Raw genomic sequence first — 14,239 nt, 5'->3', positions numbered from 1 at the left:
CACATTTTTTATTTTTCCTTTAAAAATTAATTACAAAGGAATTTTGCTGTTTTATTTCTAGTCTCTATTTTTCTGATTACAAAAGTAATTATGTTTATTTTACAATATTCAAACATTATCACAATCTATAATGTAGAAAAACAATCTCTCTAGGGAAAAAATAAACACAAAAAACAAAACAAAACAAAAAACAGTCTCCTATAATCCCATGCTTCAGAAATAACTATTATAGTTAACAGTTTCCTATCCATGTTTCTAGTAGACTTGGATTATTTATATTTTTAGGTATGTTTCGTAGTTTCTTCTAACCAGACTTCCTAGCTACTTCTTCTAAATGGCTCTGATTTAAAGTTGGGTTTAAGCTCTGTCCTCCTCACATTCCTACCTGCCTTCACTCCTGCATGTGCCCTAATAGCCAGCAGTCTTGTCTCAAAGTTCTTTGAACAGTTTTTATATTCTTGGTCCCAATGACTTTTATAGTTAATTATTTATTTTATTACTAGAAGCCCATTGCATGAAGATTCACGCAGTAGGCCTTCCTTCCCCTGGCTGCTGGCACCGGTTTTCCTCCGGGACCCAGGCCTTTGGTCCAGCCACAGCGAGGCTTGGCTTCTCTGCACCTGTGTATGCAAATTAACCACAATCTTTGTTGGGTTAATTTGCATAGTTGCTCTGATTGGCTGGTGGGCATAGTGGAGTGACACCAATTTGCATGCTTCTTTTCTCTTTTATTAGTGTCGATTATTTTTTTTAATCCTCACCCGAAGATATTTTTCCATTGATTTTTAGAGAAAGTAGAAGAGTGTGTCTCACATCAATTGGTTGCCTCCTGCAGGAGTCCTGACCAGGGTCTGGGCCAGGGAGGAGCCTACAGCTGAGGTATTTGCCCTTGACCGGAATCAAACCCAGGACCCTTCAGTCCACAGGCTCTATCCACTGAGCCAAACCAGATAGGGCCATATAGTTAATTTATGTTGCTTTGTAGGCAAGTCTCTGTATCATTCTTATATTTGACAAATTCAGAATTCCTAAGTTGTAGGAATTTAGAAATTCTTTAAGGTAAAAAAATAAAACAAGAGGGGAAAAAATGGAATCAGATATTGAAAGATAATATAGACTAGAAATGTAGAGATATGAGTAGTTCTGCTACTAACTTACTGTGTGGCCTTGGACAACTTATATGAGGGGGTTAGCCTACATTAGTGGAGTTGTTTATAAGTGTTTTTTAAAATTAAAGTTGTTTACAAGTGTTCTTTTAGATTAAAGCATATTTTTAATTAGAATTTTCATTTAGTATAGAAATTTACTACAGCATAGGATTCTGAAGCATGAGATTACAGTAGGTCCTCGGATTACGTCAGAGATCCGTTTCTACGGTGCAACGTAATGTGATTTTTGCTGTAAGTCGGAACCCATCTACATACGCACCTACGTCACTCACATGGAGCACATACATGGCAGTAATGAAGTGAAACAGTAAAAAACATTTAAAAGAAAGATAATTCCTGACCTTTACTTGTGGTAAATAAATAATAAAATTCATAAAGCACATATGTACATATGTCAAAATGATGGAACTTTTTTTTTATAAATAGTGTAAATGGGTGCTGGCGATGTAACCAGGAAACGACGTACATCGAGTCCGACGTAACCTGAGGACTGCCTGTATAGGAGACTATTTTCTACATTATAGAAATATGCTAAATACAAACTTTTAAAATGAAAATTAGCAGTACTCAGAGTTAACCACTGTCAGGAAATTTTATTTATTTATTTAATTTTTTAAAAATGTATTTTATTGATTTTTTTATAGAGAGGAAGGGAGGGGGATAAAGAGTTAGAAACATCAATGAGAGAGAAACATCGATCAGCTGCCTCCTGCACGCCTCCTACTGGGGATGTGCCCGCAACTAGGGTACATGCCCTTGACCGGAATCAAATCCAGGACCCTTCAGTCCACAGGCCGATGCTCTATCCACTGAGCCAAACTGGTTAGGGCTGTCAGGAAATTTTAAAGCAAGCTTTTTAACCAAAGCTTTATCATTGTTAAAATAACTTAATTAAAGCAGTAGGGTGATGTACTACCTTCTTAAAAAGAATGCTATCTCTATCTTAAATATTAAAGTAAAATAAATCAGGATCAAATCAGTGGGTTAAATTTTTTTAAATATGTTTAAAATTTGAAATAAGCAGATTTATAGAAAAGTTGCTCATCTCCTGCTTTCTCTTTAATATAGGTGCTCATGGAAACTCTGGGTGCTCTGGGAGCTCAGTGTCGTTGGGCCGCCTGCAATATCTATTCCACTCTCAATGAAGTGGCTGCTGCTTTAGCAGAAAGTGGTAAGATCTTTGCTTATTCTCTGTCTTTGGCTAAAGGAAGTCTCCAAAAACTTCCATTGTTTCAATATAAATCTTTAAGGAAGGTTGACATTAAAGGAGCTGTCTTGGTAGAAATGGATCCAAATTTTTGATGATTTTGCTCTCTTTCTGTGTTTTTCTTTTTTTTTTTTTTTTAAATATATTTTTTTATTGATTTCTTACAGAGAGGAAGGGAGAGAGATAGAGAGTCAGAAACATCGATGAGAGAGAAACATCGATCAGCTGCCTCCTGCACACCTCCCACTGGGGATGTGCCCGCAACCAAGGTACATGCCCTTGACCAGAATCGAACCTGGGACCCTTCAGTCCACAGGCTGACGCTGTATCCACTGAGCCAAACCAGTCTTGGCTTTCTGGGTTTTTCTTATTAAACTAGAGGCCTGTTGCACGAAGAGATTCGTGCAATAGGCCTTCCCTTCCCTTGGCTGCTGGCACTGGTTTGCCTCTGGCACCTGGGACCCAGGCCTCATTCTGACGGGGCTCCGGCCGGAGCCAGCCCCAGAGCCGTCCGGCTTCGCTGCTCTGGCCCCAGGGCCGTCTGGCTTTGCTGCTCCGGCCCCGGGGCTGTCCGGCTTCCCTTCGCCGCTTGGAGCCTACGTATGCAAATTAACCGCCATCTTTGTTGGGTTAATTTGCATACTCTCCTGATTGGCTGGTTGGTGTAGTGAAGGTACGGTCAATTTACATGTTTGTCTATTATTAGGTAAGATATGAACTAGGTTTACCTGGTAACTGGAATTCTCACCATTTCCCAACTACACTTTGATCTTTCTTGCTTCCATACAGAAGATATTTACAGTTGCAAATATCTCCTTAAGTCTAATAATCCTTTATTAGTTAATGCTTTGCTTTGATTTGCTAATTATTAGAGCACCACTCTAAGGTAATATGGATTAGAAAAGAAAGTGCTTCAGCCATAGTGTTGTGGTCCTGTTGGTTTTTCAGTAGTTTGCTCTGATTTAATGTTTGGTGCTTCTGCTTCAGCATTTGACCTGAAAGATTAATATTTGATCACAACAGCCACTGACACTTGAAGGACCAAGAAATAGAGAAGTTGGATTTTGCTAGTTTTTTCTCCTCACTCCCTAGCAGCATAACACTGATCAGGGAACCAAACCCTTGCTTCAGAGCTCTTGAGAAATGAGGAGAAAGCTGGTTAGTGCATGCATGTCTCTCCTTTTGCTAGCACTTTCAGCATTTCATTTGTTTCTTCATTTACATTCATTCTTTCATTCATAAAATTTTTATTGTGTAAAATATATGTAGAAAAATACACAAATATTAAATATATAGCCCAATGAATTGTACATGCAGTCTTTTTTTTTTCCCCCAACAAATGCTTATTATGCCTCCTATAAGAGAGATTAAGAACAAATGAGTCAATGTTTTTGCCCTCAGAATCTTATATTGTCCTTGAGGAGAAAACACACATTTGTAGATAATGATAGTATAAGAGCATCTACACTAATAAAAGAGAAACATGCAAATTAACCATCACTCCGCCACTCTGCTATACCCACCAGCCGATCAGAGTGACTATGCAAATTAACCCAACAAAGATGGTGGTTAATTTGCATACGCAGGTACAGAGCGAAGACTGAAGATGACTGAAGATGGCGGCGGCCACGGGGCTGGAGCGAGCAGGAGGCTTGGGTTGTTCCCAGCAACGGAGGAAGCCAAGCTTCCCACCGGCCCTGGACTCCGCTCAAGGAGGGGTTGGGGGCCTGGGTCTCCGGGGGCAACCCAGGCTTCCAGTCCTCCCTGGGCTCTGCTGTTGGAGCTGGAAAAAAAAAAAAAGGAGGGGCTGGGAGCAGCCGGAGCGGAGAAGCCAAGCCTCGCTGCTGTGGCCGAACCAAAGGCCTGGGTCCCAGGTGCTGGAGAAAAACTGATGCCAGCAGCCAGGGGAAGGGAGGCCTATTGTGTGAATCTTCGTGCAATGGGCCACTAGTAGATGATAAATGCCACAACAGATCATAAATCCAAATTCAGTGCTCAAACAGGGCGTTCATAAAAGTTTCGATTCCACGAGTTCACATCCAGCTGAGTTAATCAGGCTTCACTGGTAACATGACACTTAACTGGGCCATGAAGTGTGATAAATAATAAACATTTTAACAGATGGAGAAAAGTGTAGGTTTTTCCTGATGGAGGATGGGATGACTAAAGTATGGAAGTAAGAAATCAAAGTGTGGTTGGGAAATGGTGAGAATTCCAATTGGACTGGAACAACAAATACTGGTTTCTAGCTTCTCCTTTTTTTCCCTTTAGTCATATGTTTAATCTCCATCATACTGTTGTCCCTTTTGTTTGTCCTCTTCAGTCTAATGAGCAAAATGACCACCAAAGGAGTAGATTAGGAACTGAAGTCAATACTAATGAGTGAAGAAAGTCAATCCAAGGAGTATAGTACAGAAGAATGAGTTTGTAATTGAGGAAAACCAGCATCATCTTGCCAGAATTTAGGGTCAGCCCCTGTTTTTAAGCTTTAATGATTTCTCTTTGTTCCTTTTTCTCAGGATTTCCTGTCTTTGCCTGGAAAGGAGAGTCAGAAGATGACTTTTGGTGGTGCATCGATAGATGTGTGAATGTGGAGGGCTGGCAGCCAAACATGGTGGGTTCGATTTCAGCTAACACAGTTCTCTAGGGGGATGGAAAGGAGAGATAGAGAGGGAGGCTCTGGCTTAGGAGAGGGTTTCCCAACAGTAAAAAAAGGAAAAGGACTCCTTTTCTATCTGATGTACCTGGGCTTCCAACAGAACTGGATACTTATGCTCAGGAACCCCAAGAATATTGAATCTCTTTATAGCCTCAATGTACTGTAATTGTTAGTGCTAATCTTAGAACCATTCATATTCACTACAACATTAAAATACTGCTCAGCAGCCCTGACCAGGTGGCTCAGTTGATTGAACATTGCCCCATGCACCAAAAGTTTGCAGGTTCAATTCCAGGTCAGGGCATATATGGGAGACAACTGATAGTTGTTTCTCTCTGTTTCTCACTCTCCCTCTCCCTTCTTCTATCTCTAAACTCAATAAAAACAAAACAAAAAAACATATCCTTGGGTGAGGATTTAAAAAACAAATACTGCTCAGCATTCATTCAAGGCTAGTTAAAAAGTAAGATTGATGAGTTACCATTTTCTACCACCTCTTACTACCATCCCCTACCAACAATAATCTAAACATACGCACTCTCTCTCACACACACACCCCCTGTGGTACCTAGCTTTCTCTCTAGAATCATATGCTAGATTTATAGTAAACATGAAGGATTTCCAAGTTCAAATTTTTTGCTTTATTCATTCTACACTGAGAAAGATTACTAGATAAAGTTTTAGGTTTTTTATTTTTGTTTTTTAAAATTGTTTCATTTTTTAAAAGATCAAATTCTTGAAGGTTGATAGCATATTAGATTTGCAAATAAAGAAAAAAACTACACAAAGTATGAGGTACTCCTACTTTACAAACATTTCTGCATATGAGTGAGAAGAGAAATTAAGGAATCAACTGAAAAAGAATTCTTGAAGCTGTAGTCCATCTCTTGCTTGCTGTTAAATGCTGCAGAGCAGGCCTCACCTGCTTCACAGCTGGAAAAAGCAGCCTATCTTTTTGGATTCTGTGATTCAGATCACAGTGCACCAAGTGCTGGTTTGAGGGAGCTGGGTTAAAGCCTTCATATCCTGAAAGGGAGGGAGGAGTCAGCTGTAAGATGAGTCAGCTCATTCCAACAGTTATAGGAGGGAGTATGACTGACAGGCAATAAAGAAGATATGCCAGGGGATTTCTACTGGAAATATAACAGTAATTTTATAGTCATGAACACAAGGCGGACATGGGATTGTTCCCAGAAAGCTTTTATAGAGCCAGCATGAACTACTGAAAAGGGTAAAGAAGAGAGTAAGACTAGGATGAAAACAGTTGTCACCCCCAGAAAACAGGACCTATATCTCTTCGGATTCTGTCAAGATCTAATACTTTTCCTTGCTTTCCAAACTCAGGAAGATTCCCTAATGACAAGAATTTTCTGTAATAGAGTTACATGGTGAGAATCATGGGCTACATTCATTAAGTCCATGTTAGGAATAGCATTTGCCTGCCTGTGTTAGATACCTGTGTTAAAATGGAGAAGTGGATGAGAATAGTGGGACTTAAGACACAGAGCTTCCAATTGCTCAGTCTTTTTTTTGTCTCTGATCTTTTGTGTGGTTAGGGAATCAGAAGCTATAAAAGGAAAACTCCATGAGGGATTTCAAGCATGCAGAAAGGGCGAGAAAAACTTAGAGGAGCCTTTCTGTTTCTAAGGGCATCTGTTCTGAGGTTTCTACTGAGAGAAAATGGAGCACAAACTTAGAATGTGGAGCAAGTGCAGCATTTTAGTGAGAGCTCTGTCTTGGATCCCTGCTCTCAAGTACAGTTTAGTTGAGTCAGAGAAAATAGATCAATAGCAAGAGCAGAAGCAAAAAAGAGATCATGTGGTAGACATGAGGTTGGGGATTTTGTGTGCCCAGAGGTTCAGGATGGCATTTTTGGCACTTGCAGTAGAGTTGATAATTGATGAACTGCAAAATGGGTGCATGCCAATAGAGGGCAACTTAGTTCTGTGGGACTTTCCAGAAGGATGGGTATAACAATTTGAAACATCCTGCCAAGCATTTCTAACAGCTAAGCAAAGGGCTGAAATTCTACAGCCTGGTGCCTAATAGTATGCTAAGCCGATCTTTCTTTAGCTTATTTATAATTCAAAAATTTTTCCTTTGTGATGAAAGCTCCAGTGGGCACAGCATTGTGTTTCTCTTTAATCCCAACCTGAAATAGTGATGAGCTGTTCAAAGGCCTGCTTGCTTGCACACCTACATGCTGCACAGTTCCCTGGTTATTTTTAATTTGGTTATAGAGAGTGTGAGATTGTGCTAGGCAAAACCTTACAGTACTGCCTAATATTTTGGATAGGAGAGTACCTGTACTTTGGGAGAAGTAAAGGATTAATGAATATAGTTTTATGAGCCATTGTTCTGGGAGGAAGACTAATTATCTGACTCTATTTAAACCAAGCTTTGACTGATTATATTTAAAGTACTAAATTTAATCAATAGAAATATTCTCATATCAAATTTAGGCTTTCTGAATGTTTACAGTATATTCAAGAACTAGTGGTTCAGGCCCTGGCCAGGTAGCTCAGTTGGTTAGAGCATCTTCCTGATACACTAAGGTTGTGGGTTCAATCTCCAGTCAGGGCACATACAAGAAGCAACCAGTGAACACATAGATAAATGGAACAACAAACCTATCTTTCTTTCTCTCTCCCCGCCCCGCCTTCCTCTCTCTCTAAAATCAATAAATAAAAAATTAAAAAAATAAGAACTAATGATTTTAGATAACCACTTGAGTTATTAGTCCATAAGAAAATCCTCATTGTATTGCTGTGTATTTTGCTTTAATAGGTGAAAAGTCATTTGGCTATTAAAATTACATATGTAATACCCTTTGTAATACTTTAAGCAATAAAAAAAAAAAAAGAAGAAGAAGAAGAAAAAAAATACTAGAGGCCCAGTGCATGAAATTTTTGCACAGTATTGACTATTTTCCCTATGGTGAACTTTCCATCCCCATGACTATTTTGTAACTACTAATTTGTACTTCTTTTTTTTTTTTTAAGTTAAATCTTTATCGTTCAGATTAAAAAAAAAAATTACAGTTGGTTTTTCACCCCTCGTTGTCTTTTACTTCAGTCTAATGACTGTTTTGGTCATCATACTGGCTTTAAGTTACTTTACATAACCATGTGGGAAATTTGAAATAGCTGTAAATGGACAATTGGAAATTGGATATAAGACCCAGAGAAGCACTAGGAACATTGAGCCTTCAGCAAAATGAATGACATTATTGATGCTTATTATTGCAGATCTTGGATGATGGAGGGGATCTAACTCACTGGATTTATAAGAAGTATCCCAACATGTTTAAGAAAATCAAGGGCATAGTAGAGGAGAGTGTAACTGGAGTTCATAGGTAAGATTTGGCATGGACATACCTGGTTTGATGCAGCCTAGACATACATTCTTGTAACCACATACGTGTAGAATACATTAGGTTAAAAACTGGAACCCACTATGAGGTAATGAGATCTGAGACTACACACTTGTTTTTTTTTTTATTAACAACACAAATAACAAACCTAATATAGTGAAGGCGGGGATGGGTAGGGAACAAGTGTGGTCCTCGTGTTTTCTAGTCATTGTAATACAATCACTGCTTGTCTTTCTTTGGATGAATTCATTTATGCCAGCGGTTCTCAATCTGTGGGTCGCGACCCCTTTAGGAGTTAAACGACCCTTTCACAGGGGTCGCCCAAGACCATCGGAAAACACATATATAATTACATATTGTTTTGTGATTAATCACTATGCTTTAATTATGTTCAATTTGTAACAATGAAATTGGAGGTCACCACAACATGAACTGTATTAAAGGGTCGCGGCATTAGGAAGGTTGAGAACCACGGCTCTAGAAAGATATTCTTTATTTCTCTCTATATACCTAATAGGATAAACTACTCATGTCTCACGCTGTCGTGCCTACCCAGTCAACATATTTCTGGAACTTGATATGAACTGACAGAAGATTACAGTATCTCATTGTTTTATGTTTTTTTTTTATTTCCCTCATCCTCAGGCTGTACCAGCTATCCAAAGCTGGGAAGCTGTGTGTTCCGGCCATGAATGTGAATGACTCAGTCACCAAACAAAAATTTGACAACCTCTACTGTTGCCGTGAATCTATTCTTGACGGGTAATTTTTTATTATCTTTGTGATGAGCTTGAGTTGTTGAAGTGAGGTCCTCAGCTTTTTAGTTTTGAAAATTATTCATGTAGCACCTCTGAATCTATCATCACATCATACTCAGATTTTATAACCCAGAGCTACCATTGCTATCACTACTAGAAGCAAATCTATGTTATATAAAAGATCAGATTAGCCCCTGTCTATTGATGGCAGTTTTTAACTTGGTGACTCTAGCAAGCCTGAGAGTAACTAACTAAAGTCATTATAAACATGTAAGTATCTTTGATGGTTTGGGAAAGGTTCCTGATGTTTCTATTTTAGGTCATATTGCCAGTTCTTAAGCTCCAACTATCATATAATTCTCTTGCCATCTGGAAAGTTGTGGTGAGCACAGAGTCATTTCTCAGAGGCATTTCTAGTTTTTCAAATCTGTAATAATTGCAAGTCTGACAAAATCTACTTAGATATATACCAGATACTCTGTTATTCCAGTACCCAGTTCCTGTTTCTATACTTGTGCCCTGTCATAACTTTATTCTTGCTGGGAAGACTCAGTAATTCCCTGTCTGAAACCATTAAGTTGGTTTCCATCATGTATAGGTTAATGGGAAAGTAAAGAAAGGACCTGTGGGTCACATTACCAACCAGTCTGGATCCCAGGCAGTTTGCAACACCACAGGCATTTGTGAAAGACCTTGGTTTGACTATTGGTTCTATCACTTATTTACTGAAAGGCTTTGGACTAGTTATTTAACCTCTCTGTGCCTATTTCCTCATCTGTTAAATAATGATAGTAAGACCAACTTCATAGAGTTATTGTGAGGATTAAATGAGATAAGGTATGAATCCTGATATTCAATGTTAATTCCTTGCTCTTCTTTCTAGAACCCTGTACAGAATTTTCTGTACAGTAAATTCTAAGATTGAGTTAGATCTTAGGGGATGCTTTTACTTTGAAATCTTTTTTGGGGTAGGGGGTGTTCAGTGCAAATTTGTATTATCATTACTCCTTTGAGTCAATAGTATTATTAGACACATTGGACATTTAAATGAATTCTCAGTCTATCAGTCTGTTTATAAACTGTCCCTAGTTCTGTCCATATTTAAGTGTTATTGTAATGTAAGTAGCCTTGGGCCTGATAAATTAATAATAATCTGGCTATATACACATTAAAATATTTACTCATCCACAACTAAGTATCTTGTAGATTTTTCAATTCTCAAATCTATGAGCCTAAAACCTGCCTATACTGGGTTCAGTAAACGATACATAAAGGTACCTACACTAGTTCATAAAAATGGAAGAGTCCCTCCTAAGCAGTGTTTACGTGGTGGGTAAGGAAGATTCTTTAATAGCAGATGTGTATGAAATGAAGTAAGATGCAAGCAATGGAACAGAAGTTAAGGTTAATGAAGAATTATAGCCAAAACCAGTTTGGCTCAGTGGATAGAGCGTCGGCCTGCGGACTGAAGGGTCCCGGGTTCGATTCCAGTCAAGGGCATGTACCTGGGTTGCGGGCACATCCCCAGTGGGGGATGTGCAGGAGGCGGCTGATCGATGTTTCTCTCTCATCGATGTTTCTGACTCTCTATCTCTCTCCTTTCCTCTCTGTAAAAAATCAATAAAATATATTTAAAAAAAAAAAAGAATTATGAAACCATCAACCATCTGCCAGAAAACCTGCTGAGTAGTAGGAGTCATTGGCACCTTCAGGTGATGAGAAACCTCCCAGTTGGGTCATGGGCAGCTGTTCCTCTCAGAGGAGTTTCGTGCAGGAGGAATTAAAGGAAAGGCAGTTATGCTCCAGGGAAGGCTGCAATGGAAAAGAGAGGACATTCAGCGCAATAGAGAGTTCATATGAGGAAAGGGTGAGTGGTTGGGCTCCTGTGGCTCTAAGAGCTGGTTACACGCTGCCCCGTAAGCTGTGGGAATGGCCCCACTCACTCCTAGAGGACGCTTCCGTAATTGGGCTACAATGCCAAAAAGCAGTGCAAATTTTTTTTCTGATGCCAAAATTATGTTATATTAAACCAAAAATGTCTGAAATACTCGTTCCCGTTATAGCATTTTCAGAGAAAAAGGAAAACAAAACACAGGAGGAAGGAAAGGGGATGGGGTGCCAGCACGTGTCTTTTGACCAGGGACCTGCAAGGAGCCCATAGGACTCGACCATCACTTTCTCATTTTATCTGTCATCCAACTGTCATTTCTTGTCTTCTGGAGACTGAGGTTCCACCTGATAGGAACACTAAGAATATCCCTGACGTGGTTTTCAGATTATAAAATAGATTGTATTTCAGGAACCCTTCTAGAGGAGCTTGGGGTTAGAAGAATTAGGAGGCTTGACATGACTCATACACCACCAGAGAGGTTACTTCTAACTCCTCCTGCACCCCCCTTCACCCCAAAAAAAGGCCCTTGTTGGACTGAGGTCTTTTCTATTCCTTATCCTTGAACCTTGAGGCAAATGTGGGTTCCTAAGATGACAGGGAAATCACTACCTAACTGGAATCCACCTAGGTCTGTCAGACCCACAAGTATTTGTAGGAGCTGTCTACCTCAGAATAGGCTATTTTTAGTTGAAAACCTTCTGCATAGCCAAAGATTCCTAGAAAAGGGAGACTGATTGAACCTAAAAAGAAACCAGAAACTGCTCCTACAAGTTCTTCCAAGAGACCCTGAAAACAGGAAGGACCTTTATTCCAGTTCGTAGAGATTCAGCGATGAAGTAGAACATGACTGAGGAATCCGCCCCAGAAAACTCACTATCTCATGTAGTCGGTGTTGGCGTGTTTCAAAACTCCTGTCCATGCCGAAACCGGTTTGGCTCAGTGGATAGAGCGTCGGCCTGCGGACTGAAAGGTCCCGGGTTCGATGCCGGTCATGGGCATGTACCTGGGTTGTGGGCACTTCCCCAGTGGGGGATGTGCAGGAGGCAGCTGATCGATGTTTCTCTCTCATCGATGTTTCTAACTATCTCTCTCTCTTCCTCTCTGTAAAAAATCAATAAAAATATATTTAAAAAACAAACAAAAAAAAAAAACAAAAACAAAACTCCTCTCCATCTTGTCCATCACCCTCCCTGTTGAATTAATGTGGGACCTGTTAGCCACTATGATACTACTAAATGTAGTACTGATCTATCAGTGTCTGTCTAATTCAGTAAGCTAGCATGTTTTCATTAAGCCAGATATTCCAAATGTTGTATAATAAATTCAGGATGTCCCAAAAGAATGTATACACATTTTAACAGCTGATAGCTCAATTGATGTTTCTTTCTTTTCAGACTTAACCATTGGAGTTAATAATTATTCAAAGTATGTATACATTTTTTGGGACACCCTGTATATATTGCTTTTATGTTTAAAAGTTACTTTGTAGTGTATAGCTGCTTCCCTTCTGCACCACTTCCAAGACAAGGGAGAAAAAAGAAAGAAAGAAAAAACAAAACTCACATACAGATGCAATTGGTTGGATAGCATGGAATGAGAAAATACATATTTTATTAAACCTTTCTTTCTAGTTTTTAAATATTTTATCTAGGATGAAACCAGGCTTTCTTTCAAAATAGGAAAAAACACACCATGAAACATGAAAACAAGGAACCTAATCTCAAGGGAGAAATGAAAAGATTTTTCTGATGTACTTTCCCCCCTCCCCACTAGACTTAAAAGGACAACAGACATGATGTTTGGTGGAAAACAAGTGGTGATCTGTGGCTATGGAGAGGTAAGGTTTACCCTTTCAATTATGTGCTAGGTGTTTAAAATGTATTTTGCTAAAATAAACTAGAATTTCTCATTTGTATGGGCATAAGAGTACATTCATTTATCACTTTAGATGGGGGAGTGGGATAACTTTAGAGACTCTCTGGTTCAATTACAATGTTTCTTTTTCCCTCTTCATTTTTGCCATTTTTTCTTAAGTTGATTTTCTAACTGTTCCAGTGTACTGTTTGTGGTGTTCTTTTAGCTTGAGTTTTTATTATGAATCGTGACTGTGGGTGTTTCTTATGCACATGCATGTGCTAAGCAGGAGCTAGGAGTTTGTTTATGAACTGCATTCATTTATTTGTTTTTCTTATTTTTCCCCAAGCATGAATCTATTCAGTGAAATTTCTTTGGGGACAAAAAGTGGGGTACACTTTACCAGAAACTTTGAGAAACTGTTTTCTCATTGACTTTCCTTATTATGTGTACTTTCTCCCATTTTCAGGTGGGGAAGGGGTGCTGTGCTGCCTTGAAAGCCATGGGCTCCATTGTGTATGTGACTGAGATTGACCCCATCTGTGCTCTTCAAGCCTGGTAAGGGTACAAAGAGACGTTCCTTTCCCTCTACACCTCCATCTAGCATGTGATCGTGTAGCTGCCTCAAAGAGTGGCCCAGTTAATATACATTTTAACTTGGAGGGGCCCAGATCCTGAGAGAGGCTGCTGTTAACTGTAAGATCAAGGAGCTCTGCTCAGAGAGAACAAAGATGATCAGAGAAGCTAAAATTTAGAATTCCTATGGAAATACCCTCTGCCTTGACCTAGAGAACAAGTAGTTCCTTATCTTCTCCATATAATCCTCCTCCCTTTGGAAAAAAATGATAAAAAAAAGGAATCAGGCTGGTACCAGGTCCCTTCTCAGGTGATACACTGAAAAGAGCACTTCTACAATAGTCCTCCCAAAAATGTATAACTAAATCTAATCAGAAGGACACAGCAGACAAATCCAAATTAAGGGTAAAATCTGCTGAGTGAATAGAATGTCTATTCAGATCATTTGCTCATTTTTTAATTCGGTTATTTGTCATTTTACTATTGAGCTAAGAGTTCGTTATAAATTTTGGGTACAAGTTCCTTATCTGTTATATGATTTGCAAATATTTGTCCTGTTCTGTGGGTTGTCTTTTCACTTTAGTTGTCTTTTCACTGTAGTTGAAAATAAAATCTAGTATTCTTATCATTCTTAAGTTTGAAATTATTCCAAAATTAAAAGTTTAAAAAAGAATAGTTTCTTTACCATCTGTAAAATGTGGGTACTCTTACTTACCTCAAAGTGTTGTGAACGTTCAGTAACATAATTATAT

At 39.0% G+C, this 14,239-nt stretch overlaps 1 protein-coding gene across 4 annotated transcripts in view; it reads left to right on the top strand.

The window, feature by feature from the left end:
- The window catches only part of AHCYL2 (adenosylhomocysteinase like 2), a 165,294-nt gene that overhangs the window by 132,014 nt on the left and 19,041 nt on the right, over positions 1–14,239 (top strand). For all 4 annotated transcript variants that reach the window (XM_036328724.1, XM_036328723.1, XM_036328726.1 and 1 more), the window contains exons 5-10: positions 2,238–2,340; positions 4,896–4,990; positions 8,284–8,390; positions 9,054–9,170; positions 12,831–12,894; positions 13,381–13,469. In XM_036328724.1, coding sequence (XP_036184617.1) covers positions 2,238–2,340; positions 4,896–4,990; positions 8,284–8,390; positions 9,054–9,170; positions 12,831–12,894; positions 13,381–13,469 — 575 coding nt within the window. The remainder of the gene's footprint in view (positions 1–2,237; positions 2,341–4,895; positions 4,991–8,283; positions 8,391–9,053; positions 9,171–12,830; positions 12,895–13,380; positions 13,470–14,239) is intronic.

This window comes from Myotis myotis, unplaced genomic scaffold (assembly GCF_014108235.1).
Source record: "Myotis myotis isolate mMyoMyo1 unplaced genomic scaffold, mMyoMyo1.p scaffold_m19_p_11, whole genome shotgun sequence".
NCBI classification, from domain to species: Eukaryota; Metazoa; Chordata; class Mammalia; order Chiroptera; family Vespertilionidae; genus Myotis; species Myotis myotis.
Note: the sequence above shows the minus strand (reverse complement) of the source record. Positions and strands in the feature narration are given on the sequence as shown.